Source organism: Stegostoma tigrinum, chromosome 22, assembly GCF_030684315.1.
Source record: "Stegostoma tigrinum isolate sSteTig4 chromosome 22, sSteTig4.hap1, whole genome shotgun sequence".
Taxonomy (NCBI): domain Eukaryota; kingdom Metazoa; phylum Chordata; class Chondrichthyes; order Orectolobiformes; family Stegostomatidae; genus Stegostoma; species Stegostoma tigrinum.
Window position 1 is genome coordinate 31560842 of NC_081375.1, and position 16615 is coordinate 31577456.

General features: G+C 39.8%; 1 protein-coding gene across 5 annotated transcripts in view; it reads right to left on the minus strand.

The window, feature by feature from the left end:
• The window catches only part of ntn1a (netrin 1a), a 205371-nt gene that overhangs the window by 87608 nt on the left and 101148 nt on the right, over positions 1–16615 (minus strand). For all 5 annotated transcript variants that reach the window (XM_048555395.2, XM_048555391.2, XM_048555394.2 and 2 more), the window contains one exon: positions 9753–9941. In XM_048555395.2, the coding sequence (XP_048411352.1) occupies positions 9753–9941 (189 nt within the window). The remainder of the gene's footprint in view (positions 1–9752; positions 9942–16615) is intronic.

Here is a 16615-nt window from a genome sequence, read left to right on the forward strand (position 1 = left end):
CTCTCGAACTTCCCAGATATCCTCTTTTTTCAAAAACCACAACTTCCCCTCCACAGTGCTCAAAATGCCCTCGACCCTGTCTCCCTCATTTTCAGAAACTCATCCCTCACACCTCCTATCGCAATAATAACCAAAACAGAATTCCCTTCGTCCTCACGTATCAACCCACCAACCTCCAAATCCAATGCATCATCCTCCAACATTTCTGCCATCTACAATCCAACCCCACCACCAAAGACATTTTTCCCTCCCCACCCTTGTCTGCATTCCGGAGGGACCACCCTCTTCGTGACTCCCTTGTCCACTCCACACTCCCCTCCAGCCCCACCACCCCCGGCACTTTTCCCTGCAACTGAAGCAAGTGTGTTACACCTGCCCCTATACCTCCCCCCTCACCCTGATCCCAGGCCCTAAGAAGACTTTTCACATCAAACAGATGTTCACCTGTGCATCTGCTAATGTGGTATACTGTATCCGCTGTTTCTGTTGTGGCCTCCTCTACATCGGGGAAACCAAGTGGAGGCTTGGGGACCGCTTGCGGAACATGCTCAGTTTGCAACAAACAACTACACCTCTAAGTCGCAAACCACTTCAACTCCCTCTCCCATTCCTTAGATGACACCCCATTCCTTGGATGACAAGTCCATTCTGGGCCTCCTGCAGTGCCACAATGACGCCACCCAAAAGATGCAGGAACAGCATCTCATATTTCGCTTGGGAGCCCTGCAGCCCAATGGTATCAATGTGGACTTCACAAGCTTCAAAATCTCCCCTCTCCTGATCACATGCCAAAACTAGTCCAGCTAGTCCCCGCCTCCCTAACCATTCCTCCCACCTCAAGCCCCACCCCCATCTTTACCCACTAACCTCAATCCGCCCCTTTGACCTGTCCATCCTCCCTGGACTGACATATTCCCTCCCTAACTCCCCGCCTACATTTACCTTCACTGGTTCTAACCCCGCCTCTTTGACCTGTTTGTCTCCTCTCACTCTATCTTCTCCTTTATCCATCTTCTATCCGCCTCCCCCTGTCTCCCTATTTATTTCAGAATCCCTTTCCCCTCCCCCATTTCAGAAGAAGGGTCCCGGCCCGAAACGTCAATCTTTCCTGCTCCACTAGATTAAAAAGTGGCATCTCTTTGAACAATATAGGTTAGTGTCATGTTTTGTATTTATCAACTGAAAGACCTCTGAAGGAGCATTACTTTATTTGAAAGAATCTTGCCAAAAACATGACCATGCAGTGATTGCATCAGCCCTTCAGAGTTTTACCTCTCAGGTAAAACCGGGGAAGGGGAAGAAAAATAGGCAAAAGTTCACATAGCACATTACAGCAACTGCTGCAACATGAGATTATCATGATAGCATTTACAGTCGGGATTGTTTCTGGGCATTCAGAAAACTAACTCACAAAACTGTTTCCCAATAAAGTGAGAATGATCTTTTAAAATTGGTGCTGTACTTCGGTCTCCAATTTGATTCGAAACACTATTTTTATCAGCTTAAAATAAAATATATTTCAATAAAATGGATGAAAAGAAATCCAATCAGTATTGAAATCTGCTACACAAAACTGATGATACTGGGCTGGCTCATATATTATTTTGGGTTAAAGTCTGAGTTGTGTTGAATTATTTGGAGGTTTTTTTTGTGGCCGTAACAGCTAGTGAATTTCCTTGCTGAATCTTACCAAACTCACCTCTTACCCATGGTACCTTTCACATCTGATTCTAGCCCCATTTTGCCAGGTGCCATTCCCAGAACAACTTGCCATTTTGCAGATATCCATAACTATCTCTCGCATTTACACCATCTTTAAAAGGCTGCTGTGCCTTCAGATGAGCACTGGCATTCTGAAGTTTAATCAAAGATGTTTTGACTCTCAGAAAGTTTCAGCAAGTATGCATTTGCAGCCCCCACCAGATGAGATGCTGACATCTCCTTGGGAAAGCTCGGCTTTGAAGGTGTGGGACCATAATCAGATGAGCACCTCGCTGCCACATCTCTGCAGTTGTCTGAAATGCTCCCAGGCAGCTGGCACCTGAAGGGCTGCTGGTGTCCAGATACCAGGCAGCAGAGTATGCTGCAGTGTTGGCAATCAGGGACTTTGTCAGAATGCTCATAGAGGACCAGGAGCAGCGAACAACCGCGTGGAATGCAATAGCTCTCAAAATAGCTTCAAACATATTGAGGCCATTTTGGTGTCATGGGTGACAATGCACTGTACTTTATCTGGCACAGTTTTAGAAATGGCACTGCTTTCACTTTACATCTGTTTTTTTGTCTCTCTGTGTAGCCCCAAATGGAATTGTTTCAGCATGTGGCATAACTTCAAGGCCACACAGGATGTGCAAAGGATCAACGTTTGTGTTGAGAGCCTACTGCATCATCTTCAGGCAAGGGGAACAAGGCATATAGAGGCCAAAGTTTAATGCTGACACCTTGGGCACTCAAGCTATGACATGCTTATTCTTTCTCTGCGTCTGTGTCCACTAGTGTTGATGTGAATAAGTTGGTCAATAACATCCGGGGCAGAGATGTGCACAGCAATAGTGGGGCAATGTAATGGGATGGCCAGGGGCATTGGTCTGCGTATAAAGTTCTTTCCCCTTAAGAAACCAAATATATCCTGCAATCCCTCCCACATTGATTATCCCACTTACCCTGCCCACTCTGAATGTGGTCATTGCCATTTTCTTCCCTATTGGGCACCTTAGTGTTTGTGAGTGCTCCTGGGCCAGTGGCTTGCAGTCTCTCTCCCTACATGTCAGTTTAATACTGCTCCAGGTCCCCTACACACCTATCGGTTCTATACCTGCTCACGTTTGACACCCACCCCCCTCCAATCTTGGAATATGAGGTCACCATGCCCTGGGTGGTCATACACTGTAGTCCCCTTCCCCATGAGCCCAGTGTGCTCCAAGCTGTGGATGAACCCTGCCCTCCCACATGATCCTCTCCCGATTCGTGTTTTACTGTATTCACCACTTATGGACGCTGCTTTTCCCTCCTTCACAGTTGTCATTACCCCATTCTCCCAGCCTGCAGCCCTCCAGTAACAAAGAATAGGGTGCTGAGTTTCTCTCCCATGGCAATGGCCGCCTCATCACCCCCATTAAAAACCCATCCTTTTCCTTTCAATTTCTGTGGAAGATTGACTGAGGCTTACCTCCTTGAGTGACCAAACTGGACAGATGAGAAATGCCAGATCCCTGACTGCTGCCTGGACGTGTGGACATGTATGTAGCCATTATCTTTATTCTTTTCCCCACATCTACTATGTTCTCCTCATAATAAGATGTGACTCCGTCCCTTTTTAATATTCACACCAAGGTCATAAAATCATTTGGATAACTGTGTCTCTTTCAAAGTGCTGTGCAATTTCGTTTCAGGCCCCAGATGTTCCTTTGCACCCCTGAAACTGATTCCTTTTCAAGTACATATCCAATTGCCTTTTCAAAGTTACCTTGGAGCATGATTCCACCACAATTTCAGATTTTAAGATGTCTACGTGAAGAAATTATTTTTCATTTCTCTTTTAATTCTTACATCAATTAAGAAAAACTCTTTGATGGGATGTGGGCATCACTGAGAAAGCCAGCCTTTGCTGCCCATTCCTAGATGCCCTTGATGTAGTGTGATATTGACTCATGTACCAAAGAAAATTGTTTCCCTTTGCTTGCAGTTTTGCCCCTTATAATTCTGAATACCTCTATTAGGTCTCCCCCAAACTTTCCATGCTCTATTAAGAACAATCCCAGTTTCTCCAATCTCCACTAATAATTTAACTCCTTCATCCCTGAAAAAATCCTGAAAAACCTCTTCACTATCTTTCCATCCTTGATATCCTTACGAAAGTATAACATCCAGAATTGTGCCCAATGTTTCAATTGAGGTCTATTTGGTGATTGGTAAAGGTTTAGAACCTCCTCTTTGTTTTTGCATTCATTGTCCTATTTATGAAGCCAAGTATTCCATACATTTTCTTAGCTTCTTATTAACTTGTCCTTCTGTCTTCAAGAATTTGTGAGCATGTAACCCCAGATCACTCTGTTTTCACAACCTGTCAAAATATTTCAGTTGTATTGCTTCTCCCTGTCATTTCTCTCAAAGTTTATCTCCTTACCCTTACCACATTAAATTGCATCTGCTATGTTCACATTACACAATTCTATGTCCATTATTATCCTTTTCACAACTTAATGTGTGCCAGAGCTTGTATCATCTACAAACTTTGAAACTGTCGCCGCTACACCTAAAGCCAAGAAATTTATGTAAACTAGGAAAAGCAATGGTTCTAATCTAAACCCTGAGAGGTCCCACCACATACAGGATAATAAAGCAGTAGAATGGCTACAGCACAAAAGGAGGCCATTTGGTTTGTCATGTCTGTGCTAGCTCTTTGCAAGTGCAGCCCTTCTCTACTATTTCCCTGGAACTGTGCATTTTTTTCTCTTTACATAATAATCCAGTTCCCTTTTGAAAGATAGGATTGAACCTGTCTCCATCGCAGGGCAGTTCCTGATCACAAACATATACTGCAGAAAAGGAGTTGTTTCTCACGATACATTTACCATTTTCTCCTGCCATTCACCTTATCAGAGTTCTCTAGCCTCAACCCTTCTGCTGATATCTTTCTCCCTTTCTACTCTATTCAGATCCCTCAAGGTTTTTAACACTTCTTTCAAATCCTCTATCCACTATTTCTGCTGAGGAAAATAATCCAACTTCTCTAGTCAATCCATGTAATCAAAGTCCTGCATCCGTGAAAACCTTCTCATAAATCTTTTCAGTAAACACCTAATGCCTTCACACCCTTCCTAAACTGTACTGCCCAGAATTGGACACAATGCTTCAGATGTTGCCAAACTTGTGTTTATTTCTCTCTAGCCATAAAAAAATCTCTATGCCTTCATTTTATGGGTGCAGTTTATCCCTTTTGTTTGTATTGGTGAGATACAAAGGACTCCTCCGGTATCTTTGTTGTGCTTCCTGCCTTCATAAGATTTTCCTTTGTGTCCAAAACAAGCTCCATCATTCCTTTTAATTATAATTTTACTATTTTTGAACAATCGAGGTGACCCTTTTATATTAATTGCTATTTTTTCACCTACTCTCTATTTGTGCTTCTCACAATTTGTGCTTTTTCATTTTCTTCCTGCACTCTCTTTATTTGATCTTCAAATGTACTCTGTACTTGACATTTGTCATAAGTGTTATTTTTCTATTTTATTTTAATTTCTATTTCCTTTGTTATTCAAATATTTCTGGCTTTGAAAACCCATTTGTCTTGCTGATGGAAATATGCTTGGTTTGTGCCCAAAGTATCTCCACCTTGAAGATCTGCCATTCCTGTTCATGTCACCAGAGGTTTACTGCACAATTTAAGGGCAGGAAATACTTGAAATTGAATAAATGGCAATAAATTGAACTATGTCTTGAAGCCATTTGTAAACACATTCATGGCATCAGAACGCTTCACTTGAATTGCTGCCTTCTAACTCACATTTCTTCAATTTTGTACAAATAATATAAAGCTTGTTTGTGGGAGTTGAGCATCAATTTATATGCCACACAGGTGTTTACACATTATACGGTATTAATGAAAAAGTGAGCATTGATTAACAGTAAACAGGGCATAAAATCCATAACAGCTTCATTCAGCATGCTCATGATGGTTTCATCTACTGAAGTCAGCTCAACAACAATAACATAATCACTGGTGCAACCTTTGATTCAACAGCCTTCTAAAAAGCTTCGGTGGCTGTCAGCAGCCCTGGACATAAATCTAATACCTGCCTATCCATTTGTGTTAGCAATACCAGCATCCATTATCCAACCACTACTGCCCAACCATGAACTTGTCAACAACTCATTTACCTGTGACAAAGGAGGCAATCTTAGATTTTAAAAGAAATAAAAATTCTTCTGAGATACCATATCCAAATCGTCATTCCTCATTTGTAAGCTGTGACACTAATGGATAAATAAATTTATGTTTTAACTCCTGACCCTTCTCTACCACAATTCTTATACATGTATTTTTCAGTAGAGTTCACAGGATTGCAATAGCAAACACTGCCTTTTGTTTCCTTTCACTATCCTGAGACATTGAGGTCAATATGTAGTTCACCTACCACAAGACCAATTGAGATCAGTTAACTTAATACACACAGAGGAATCAAAGCTAGGACTTTCTGGTCCAGAGGAAATCTAGATACAGATCTGAGTGAAAAATGGAAATGATAGCAAAAGATAAATAATCTATAAAGAAAGTTGATGTCATGGTTAATATCAAACTTCTGAGAGCATAGAAAACATGTGTTAAAGTCAAACTAGGCGATGATGCAAGTGGAATGGGTGAAAGAATCAAGTCTTTTTTTGAAATGGTTACAAACATTGCAGTTTAAAGGCAGCGGTGGCTGTTAGATGCTGCATTACATTAGTTCAAATATATCATGTCAATTTAGTTTACTTGACCAATTGTTGAGAAGCACATGACAAGGTGAAATAATGATGAACAAGACCTGATGGAATAATGAAATACTATAATAAATTTAAAGTTAATGAATTGTTAGGATTCCTTAGTTTGCACCTGGTAAAGTTAAACATTGTTATGATAATCATGAGTAATTAGAAATGAAAGAGGTTGGGAAACAACCCACATAACTCATATTGTCATCACTTTACATCACTTGCTTCCAATTCATACACCCACCATGCAGTAAGTGCAGCTCTCCATTAAAATACTCCTTGATTCCTGTTAAACTTTCAAGAGAAAAATCAGTTATCAAACTCAAAGTTAAAAACATAAACATACATAGTCTGAAAGAGCTCAGAAGAGAATTGCCCTGATTTTACTTAACCATTATACTTCAACCTCTAAAGCTGAGTTTAATGATAAGTTGCTGTAAAACTTTATAGTTCTTGAATTTCTGATGTTCAACACACATTAATATCCATTGTAATTTAAATGGAATTTATTTTGGAAGCTGAACACTTTTATTAATGGCCTGAATTAATTATTAATGCAGCTTCATTTAATGTTAATTTTGTGGATTCATTACCACAGCAAAATTAAAATTCTCATGAATAAAATAGGTATTAAATGCAGTTAGCACCATATCATTGTGTTCACAGAACTGAAAATCAAGCATTACAAGAATTAGACACATACATTTAAAATAGTTTCTCTGAACCATATTTAAAAAGTTTAACTCTGGCAAATAATAGGAATAATATGTTTTTAATGCCTTGGCTTTTGTTCTGATTCTAAGCTAAGCAATGTCAAACCAGTATTTCAATCCAACTTGCTTCAATTCTCAGAAGTGTCAAACGTTTTAAACATTCTTTGTGGGTGACAAAAATCCAGGAATGTTTTGAGTAACATGAGCCATAGTGGCTTTTGTGTAAAAAAAGATTAACAAATATAAACTACAGAGTTAGTAGTGCACTTGTTTAGGGCTCTTCACATAACAGTTCTCTGCAAACATGTGGCTATCTTATTCTTTGATGGAAAAAGCAAAATTTGACTTTCAATTTCAAAGATATGATCCTTATTTATGTAATTCTAAAATACCTTTAAGTGAAATCCAGTGTCTTCTTACACAGCAACATACTATACCTCTCATTTTTTATAACCCTATTACACTATTGGCCAAACAGTAGATTAAGTAAAACAAGTATATGACTTACACTGAGATGATTTCAATATATATTGTCTCTTTCAAATTAGGCACAATTTAGCAGGCTTGAAACCTGCTACTTATTCTTTGATATAACTATCTGCATCCAGTAAAATTGACCTACTGGCTAATGTGGGTCGTATTGTCACGAACATGTGCATGAGTAGTTTACGTTTGTGCTCCTCTCTGTTCAGAAGTCTGTAATTCTCTCCAACTTAATCATTTGAGGTCTGTCGAAAGATCAGTTAATCAATTTGGTTGATTACCAATAATTCTAATTCTTCCTGTCACTTCCTACTAGCTTAGCACTTACGTTCATGTAGATATTTTTACATATTGAAAGCTGTCTGACGATATTACTGAGCACGGTCTGATATAACCTCTTGCTTGTTTTTGATTGTGATTTGCACTGAAGTAGAGTTGACTGCATTTTCTTCATTTAAAAGATTTTAGGTGACAAAATGTACCAATAAATTAAGTTTCTTTGCTTTTATGTAGTTTCTTCTACTTGTCAAAATGTCTTGGGTGAGTTCAGACATATTCTTATTGGAAAGCTTTATGTATTTATTTTGTGTAGTATCTTCATTGGTTCAGTTTGCATTTGGATGTTGAAAGTTAAAAAATTTCAAAATCTATCCCATTTAGTTTGATTATACACAGTTATTTTAATATCCTCCTGTCTGGACTAAAATGAAATCTCTCACAACTTCTTTGTGTGCCAAACAACTGCAACCAGGTCAATAGCTGTGCATTTTACATTACAAAATAACATTAACATTAATTAAAGCCAGTAGGTAAATGGATTGAAATTTCCCGTTATTGTATATTGAATCTTATAATTGTGGAACTATTATTTAGAATTAATACTTTATAATAGAACTTGCTACAATAATTAGACTATTTAAGTTTAAAATGGCAACATTCAATCTATGTCAAGATGATTAAGTAATTTTTTGACACTTACTTTAATTCCAGTGAAAGCGTGTCAGTAAATGCTACAGAATTCCCTGTTTATCTTTAATCACTGAAACAGGAATACCTTTTCATAACAGTAAATATTTTGCCAAGATGATAAAAATGTAACACTTTACAGAAATTGGAAGTTTGCTTTTAAATAACTGTGGAATCATTTATTTCTGATTCAACTATTTTCAGATTCTCTTCCTGTTACTGGTGCCAGTGATTCAATATTTCCCCCACGTTTAACAAAAGGTGCTGCACTCTAATAAGTAAGGATGTTTAACACTAATTCAGATATTAAAACCTTAGCTATTTCACAAATGGCACAAAACTAAATAAATTCAAGTCGCTTTTAAAAAAGTGATTATTTTCAAAATTGAATTTTCACTTTAGAAGTGTTAAGATAGGAGGAATTAGTGCTGCCTGTTAGTTGATTTAAGGAGCATAATTTCTGTGTCCATATAATGCCATTTTGGGTTCCACAAGCAGGTGTAGTTACCGTTTAGTCTCTGGATTTATCATAAGTATAAAAATAAACCTCTTACATTCTGCTCGTAAGCATTCCTTCTAACTGTGATTATTAAATCAAGGTCAACAAGATAACGCTGTAAAGCCTATGTTTATCCTCTGAGAAAATGGAAAAAAATACAAAAAGCAAGGCATGAGGACCCATTTCAAATAGCTGACATTGTTTTGAGAGGTGCTGCAGCAGTTCGTTAGGAGATCAGAATGCTGCATTGAACAATGTGTCTGTGTGAGGCTCTCTTTGTGCTGTGGCTGATCCTGTTGAATGTAACTGCTGTGTGTTTGCTGGTGTGCACACCTGTGCTATGCTAATGTTTTGATCTGCCAGTTCTGCTCAGTCATACGACTAAACCTAAGAATCCTTTCACACCTTTGTCTTTCGCTGTTGTCAACTCGTGTTTATTTTCCTTCTCCTGTCACACGTGTTCCAGAAGAACGTCTCTTCAAAAGCCCTCTGTGCCAAAGTGATAGGCTAAAGATTCTGCAAACAAGGGAGCTCCCACCAGCGGAAGCTCCACGGTGTTGGCAGACAAAAGAAAAATAATCCTCTTGCTAGGTGAAAGCCGAGGCTCTTCCACATACCTTTGCATGCCTTTCTGTGAGTGATGGGTTTGGTCATGTCACGATAGTAGCCTTCCTTGCAGTAGTGGCAGTGGCGTCCTGCTGTGTTGTGACGGCAGTTTAGACAGACTCCTCCACTCTTCCGACCGGAAAGTTTGAAGAGTTCCATATTAAAACGGCACCGTCGTGCGTGGAGGTTACAGTTGCAAGCTGCAAATGAACAAAAAGTAAAAATGCAATTAATCCATTTACAAATAAATGCACAATTACTCTGTACCCTTATCCTGTGCTCCAGTAAAGTGCCATTCCATTCACAATATGACACATGTACTGTGCTAAATATTTGACAGTGCACTCATAATCATAAAGTAGCACAAAAAGCTTAGGATCAGTGAAATCAAAAAAGATTCAGTGTTGTAACCAAAAGATTGATGAGAGCTGAGCACTAGATATTGTTTAATTGGACTTTAGTAGAGCTTTTAGCGTGATTTCTCATGGTAGACTAATTAGTAAAGTTAGACCACATGGGATTGGGGGTGAGCTTGCCAATTGGATATAAAATTGGGTTAACGGTAGGAGACAGAGGTTGGTGCTATAAGGTTGTTTTTTGGACTGGAGGTTTGTGACCAGCGGTTCCGTAGAGATTAGTACTGGGTCCACTTTTGTTTGTCATTTATATAAAAATGATTTAGATGGCATGGTTAGTAAGTTTGCGGATGACACCAAAATTGGTGGTATGGTGGACAGTGAAGAAGGTTATTTAAGAGTACAAAGAGATCTTGATCAATTGGGTCAATGAGCTGAGGAGTGGCAGATGGAGTTTAATTTGGATAAATTTGAGGTATTGTACTTCCATGAAACAAACAAAGGCAGGACTTACACAGTTCATGGTTGGACCATGGGTGCTGTTGTAGAACAAGAGAGATCTAAAGGTTCAGTTACATAATTCTTTGAAATTTGCATCTCATACAGTCAGGATGGTTAAGAAGGCATTTAGCCCCCATGCATTCACTGCTCAGATTATTGAGTATAGGAGTTGGGGTGTCATGTTGAGGTGTAGAGGATGTTGGTGAGGCCTCTTCTGGAGAACTGCATACAGTTATGGTCACCCTGCTATGGGAAAGATATTTTTAAATTCAAGAGGGTTCAGAAAGGATTCACTAGGATGTTGCCAGGATTCAAAGGTTTGGGTTACAGGGAGAGTCTGGATAGGCTGGGACTTTTTTAACTAGACTCTTGGAAGTTGCCCTTATCGAGGTTTATACAATCATGAGGGGGCATAGTTAAGGTGAATAGAAAGGGTCTTTACCCTAAGCTGGGGGAGTTCAAAATTAGAGGGCGTATTTTTAAGGTGTGAAGAGAAAAATTTAAAAAGGCCATGATGAGCAATGTTTTTACATAGAGAGTGGTTTGCATGTGGACTGCTCTGTCAAAGGAAGCGATGGATGCAGGTACGGTTACAACATTGAAAGAAACTTTTGGACTGGTACATGAACAGGAAAGATTTGGAGGGATATGGGCAAAATGCAGGCAAATAGTTTTGTTGGGAACATGGTTGGTGAGGACTAGTTGGACTGCAGGGTCTGTTACCTTGTCGTATGACTGACTCTATGATTCTATTATCTTTAATGTAATGCAATTAAACACATACTTATAGGTGATTAACTGTACCAATAACATATTATTTAGTTTCTACATCTCTATAGGCTTATGCGAAGAGGAACATATTTTTAAAATTTGATCTACAATTCTTGTCCTTTATTTATATTCTTCATACTCCTTTTACAATGGTAGGTTTGTTCTGTGGTGAATCCAAAGCAGCATTTCCTCTGGAATGAACTTGGCAGAATAAACTCTCAGGACTGGAATCTTAAGGAAATTCATTTCCCTGTCCACAGGTTTCATGAAAGTAAGATACCAGTCTAGACAGTCTCAGCGTAGCCCTGAATGAAAACAGAAGGGAGTATTTCTCTGTGAACATCTGGGCTTCAAATGATCACTTTATTGTCCGTGCCAAGTAACCATGCAGCAACCTTTGAAGTAAGGGACATTACATTACCGCAGCATGTAACAGACTTCTCACTAGTCGAAAAATTGTCACATTGGCTACTGGCTGTATTTGACCAAGGCTAAGACTACTGACTTCCCCCTTTATAACATTGCTCATCTCCAGTCACAAGCACCACCAAGAATGGGTAATTTTCTGCCTGATACACCCATAATTATAAATTGCACCACACCTACCACCTACCCAACATCTGGTGTTTAAACAACATAAGTAGTGACTGATCACAATTATTTGCCCAGTATTTCATGGAAATACATTCAGTATCAGATGTGCCTTCCGTGTACTGTGGTTTCTGAGCATGAGGATTGCTATTTGCTTCAACCTGAAGCCTTCATCCAGAACTTATAGTCTTGACTATTCTAATGCCCTTCTGGCTGGTGTTGCGTCTTCCATCATCTATAACCTTGAGTTCATCTAAAACTCAACTTCCGTATGGTAGGTCATCATCTTTTTCACTCATCACCTCTGATATTACTACCCTACAATATTGGTTACAAGTTAATTTTAAAATTCACACCATTGTTTTCAGATCCATATATTTAATTTAAACCTCAAGACATTTCACATCAAAATTCATTACCCCACTCATCCTCCAATGGCTCCAATATTTCCGTTCCCTCCCCTAGTCCTAATACCATCCAAAATCTTTGCACCCATGTTGTAGTATTTTTCCTGTTCCTGATTTTCACTGCTCCACAATTGATGACCGTGACTTTGGCCACCCAAACCCTAAGCTCTGGACCTTGCTCTCTAAAATTCATAATCTCTTGAACACATTCTGTTCCTTTCAGATATTCCATCAAATCTACCTCTTCAACTAAGTTTTTGTTCATGTCTTTCAGAAGCTCCTTTTGTGGCCTAGTGTTAAATTATTATGATAATGATGCGGTGAAATGTCTTAAGATGTTTTACGTTGTTACATGTGCTGTATAAATCAAAATTGTTTTAATCTCCAGAATTTTAGGTGTTCTTGATATCTAAGTGATTATTCTGTTTATTTGCTAATCCCTAGTTGCAGTGAAGACACTCGATAACATTCTTACATGTGCTAGGACCAAAATGGGAAAGATAAGGTCAAAACGTTGCTTGGATTTGCAGCTCTGTTTTACTACATTGTCTATTGTGTGTACTTACAATGGAGTGTAATTTTTGTTTAATTACCACATTATCTGTTGAAGGCATATTGTACATAATAGAGAAGGAAGTACAAGGAAACAAGTGAATTCAATAAGTAATTTAACCCTTTAATGCCGGACTTCTGATTCAACAACCACCAGATTGATTGGAGGATGCAAAACCTTAAGTGTTCCAAAAGCTTGAATTCTCAGGAAATGCTTTGTGGCTCATGAGCAAGACTAAATGATACAATCCTGCATTGCTGAATATTATTCTGGCTGTTATTGAAGTTGCTGTAATAGACTAGAGAAATAGTAACACTGGTTACTGCATGTCAGGTATCAGTGAAAATGGCAGTCATGAATTTACTGTGAGTGTCTGATATTTCAGGCCAACGGACCAGAGTGCATCAGAAGAATCCCATCTTCAACTGAGAGATGGGCCTGGAGCTTAAATTTAGTAATGTCTACAACAGCAGAGATAGTAGGAACTGCAGATGCTGGAGAATCTGAGATAACACGGCGTAGAGCTGGATGAACACAGCAGGCCAAGGAGCATCAGCGGAGCAAGAAGGCTGACGTTTTGGGCCTAGACCCTTCTTCAGAAAATAATTTAGGCATTATTAATTTGGTTTCCTCAGAATATGCTCTATGCTGGATGATCTTAACAGCAACCAGCCAGATGCTCAACAAGAACTAATAAATGATATGAGATAGGACAAAATAAATTGGTAAGCATCAAGGTAACCTATTCTTTTAAAGGACTATCAGCAATAGAAAAGATGGAAACTGAGTGAGTGCTTTTATAAGTATATGGCATAGCTCAGGAGCTAAGCTGAATAAAGCAGCTTTGACTTAAGAAGATGCCATATCAAGCATACCAAATCGATGAGAAATCTGTACTGCACTTAATACAGGTTTTGTGAAAGGCATTGCCATTACAATGTCTTTGTCTTTTCCAGTCATTTCTTAATGACGTTGTCAATGGTAAACATTCCCAGAACTATCTTGTATAATCCCCATTCCTGCAAGTCTACTGTCCCTACATGTCGACCATGTTTTCTAAATCATGCAGAGGCAGAATTTCATTGTGAGGGCAGACTTCAGATAAGACAACAGATAAGATGCTTGAGTTGCAGGCAACACAAAACTTCTTCAATGGCATGAAGAATTCAGTCAGGAAAATTATTAAAGTTTCCTGATACCCATTTAGAAAAAAAGAGTGGTTTCGGCATTGTTACATATTTCAAGGATCCAAAAGGAACTGGCTGGAATAGCAGTAACTACTGTACAGAGAAACACAGATGGAGATCAAAAGTATCATTGGAAATTACCACAGATTAGATTACTATATTTCAGATATGATTCAAAAACTAAATCAGAATAAATTATCATCAGTTGAATCTGCATATGACTGTAATGTAAAATAATCACATTTATTTTCATCTGTTCTGCTTTGAAAATTTAAAGCGAAATCTTGTTATTGGATTATTTGACATGTAATTCAAAACCGTCCAACTGGATTTGCTTAATGTAACTGAGATAAAATATCCTTGGTGTTATAATTTTTTTCTCCCCATTTTCCTCTGGGATTCTCTTGCTGCAATGGAAAAGCCTACAAGGAGGGCAGCCTGTTAGCTGTCCAGTTCACAACTGCATTTAATATCATGGAGGACATGTACCTGTCTGATAATACTGCTTTGGCTCAGTTGATTGAATGGTTGGTTTGCAAGACAGTATGATTTTGACAGCATGGGTTTAATTCCTGCCCTGGCTGAGGTTACCACGAAGGACTCTCCTTCTCAAACTCTCCCCTTGCCTGAGGCGTGGTGACCCTCAGGTTAAGTCATCACTAGTCATTTCTGTCAAATGAAAGGGCAGCTCTACGATCTGGTAAGTCTATGCCAACACAAAAATACTGCCTCTCTCAGAGGCGTTCATTCAACACCATCTTCTAAAAAGATTAGAAATTTCTCATATGACAATTATTGTTGTATATCCAGAGTATACCTGTCCACTCCATGCCATGGGTCTCACATTTTGTGCAAACTTACATAAATGAATTCAAAATCAAGTTGAAGCATTATATATTTTATGAGAGAGTACATAATTGTGGAAATTTACATTTATTGGCTATGTGAGTTGTATTGTGTTTGGTGGCATAAAATTCACCATAATGCTGAACAGGTTTTCTCACTGTATTTAAACACATTTCCCCTTTATTTGTCATTTCTGGCCCAAAGGCAAGTATTGTGTCATTATTTCTGCTCATCTGGGCGGCACGGTGGCTCAGTGGTTAGCACTGCAGCCTTGCCGCGCCAGGGACCCAGGTTCGATTCCAGCCTCGGGTAACTGTCTGTGTGGAGTTTGCACATTCTCCCTGTGTCTGCGTGGGTTCCCTCCAGGTGCTCCAGTTTCCTCCCACAATCCAAAGATGTGCAGGCTAGGTGGATTGGCCATGCTAAATTGCCCATAGTGTTCAGGGGTGTGTGTGAGTTATAGGTGGATGGGTCTGGGTGTGATGCTGCAAGGGGCGGTGTGGACTTGTTGGGCCGAAGGGCCTGTTTCCACACTGTATGGAATCTAATCATCTTTCCCAACTACCAATCCCAGAAGAACTCATCACACACTAGGTATCCACCATAAGCCCACCATCCCCTGTGGCCAAGGCATCTTTAAGAGCCTGTAGTGTACCCGGAGGAGCTCTGGCATTTGCCCTGCAGAGATGTATGACTATGGCAAGTTGGCACTGTAGTTGACTATAGAAGGTCATCAAAGTCCTAGTTGATGGGTAATGCACACGAGGGCCATCCCCTTCCAAGAGTATAGACAGAGGAGGTTGCACCACTGTATGATGTCAGCCTGGTTGGAGATTGCTACTTGGGTCAGTGATTCTCCAAGGTTTAGAATACCGCAGAGCAGTGTTGGAAGAAGTTAATGTCCTTCTCCATGCTGCCAGGGCAAGTGCTATACCCTGCTCCCAGCCTCCTCACATTCACTCGATCTCTGCTACTGCATTTGCCTCCCATCCAAGCTACCTCTCTGACACCCTTAGTGTTGCATGCATCATTCTCCCTTATTCACTTTCCTTAACTCCCATCTTGCCACACCATTAACCTAGCATCATCTCACACAACCTCCTTAGTCCTTTGAAACAATTCAACATCTTCCCCCTCCATATTCACCAGCAGTAACAGCTGCACCACCCACTTGTATCTAATCTGTTTGCCCTTTTATGCCCTTACATGAGAAGACGGAAAGACGAACCAGTGGGCTGTTCTGGATCTCAGAGTCCTCATTCCACTAGGAGTCACAATTGCCATGGCTGGAATGTGACTCGTTTTCGAAACGACAAAGGCACAGATCCACTCTGCAATGACACCCCAACTGGATGCCTGTCCATGCCCAGCGTCCCATGGTTGATAAGGTAAGCTGCCCTTGACTAATGCTCTGTATCCCCAATTCACAAATGCATTCATTCACTCCAAGATGGTGACGGAGTGTGTTCCATCCATTTCCTTTCATTTGTTTCTCTCTTTTATCTTCTTATTTGTGTTTTTTTCCCGTCTTTCTCTCTTCTTTCTTCTCCCGGTAACAGATTCCCAGCCCTAGACTCAGTGCACACTGGGCTTGGAGGCCTCCCAGTCTCGCATGTCAACCTCCCAGCCTGGCATGGTAATCTCCCAGCCTGGCATGGTAAT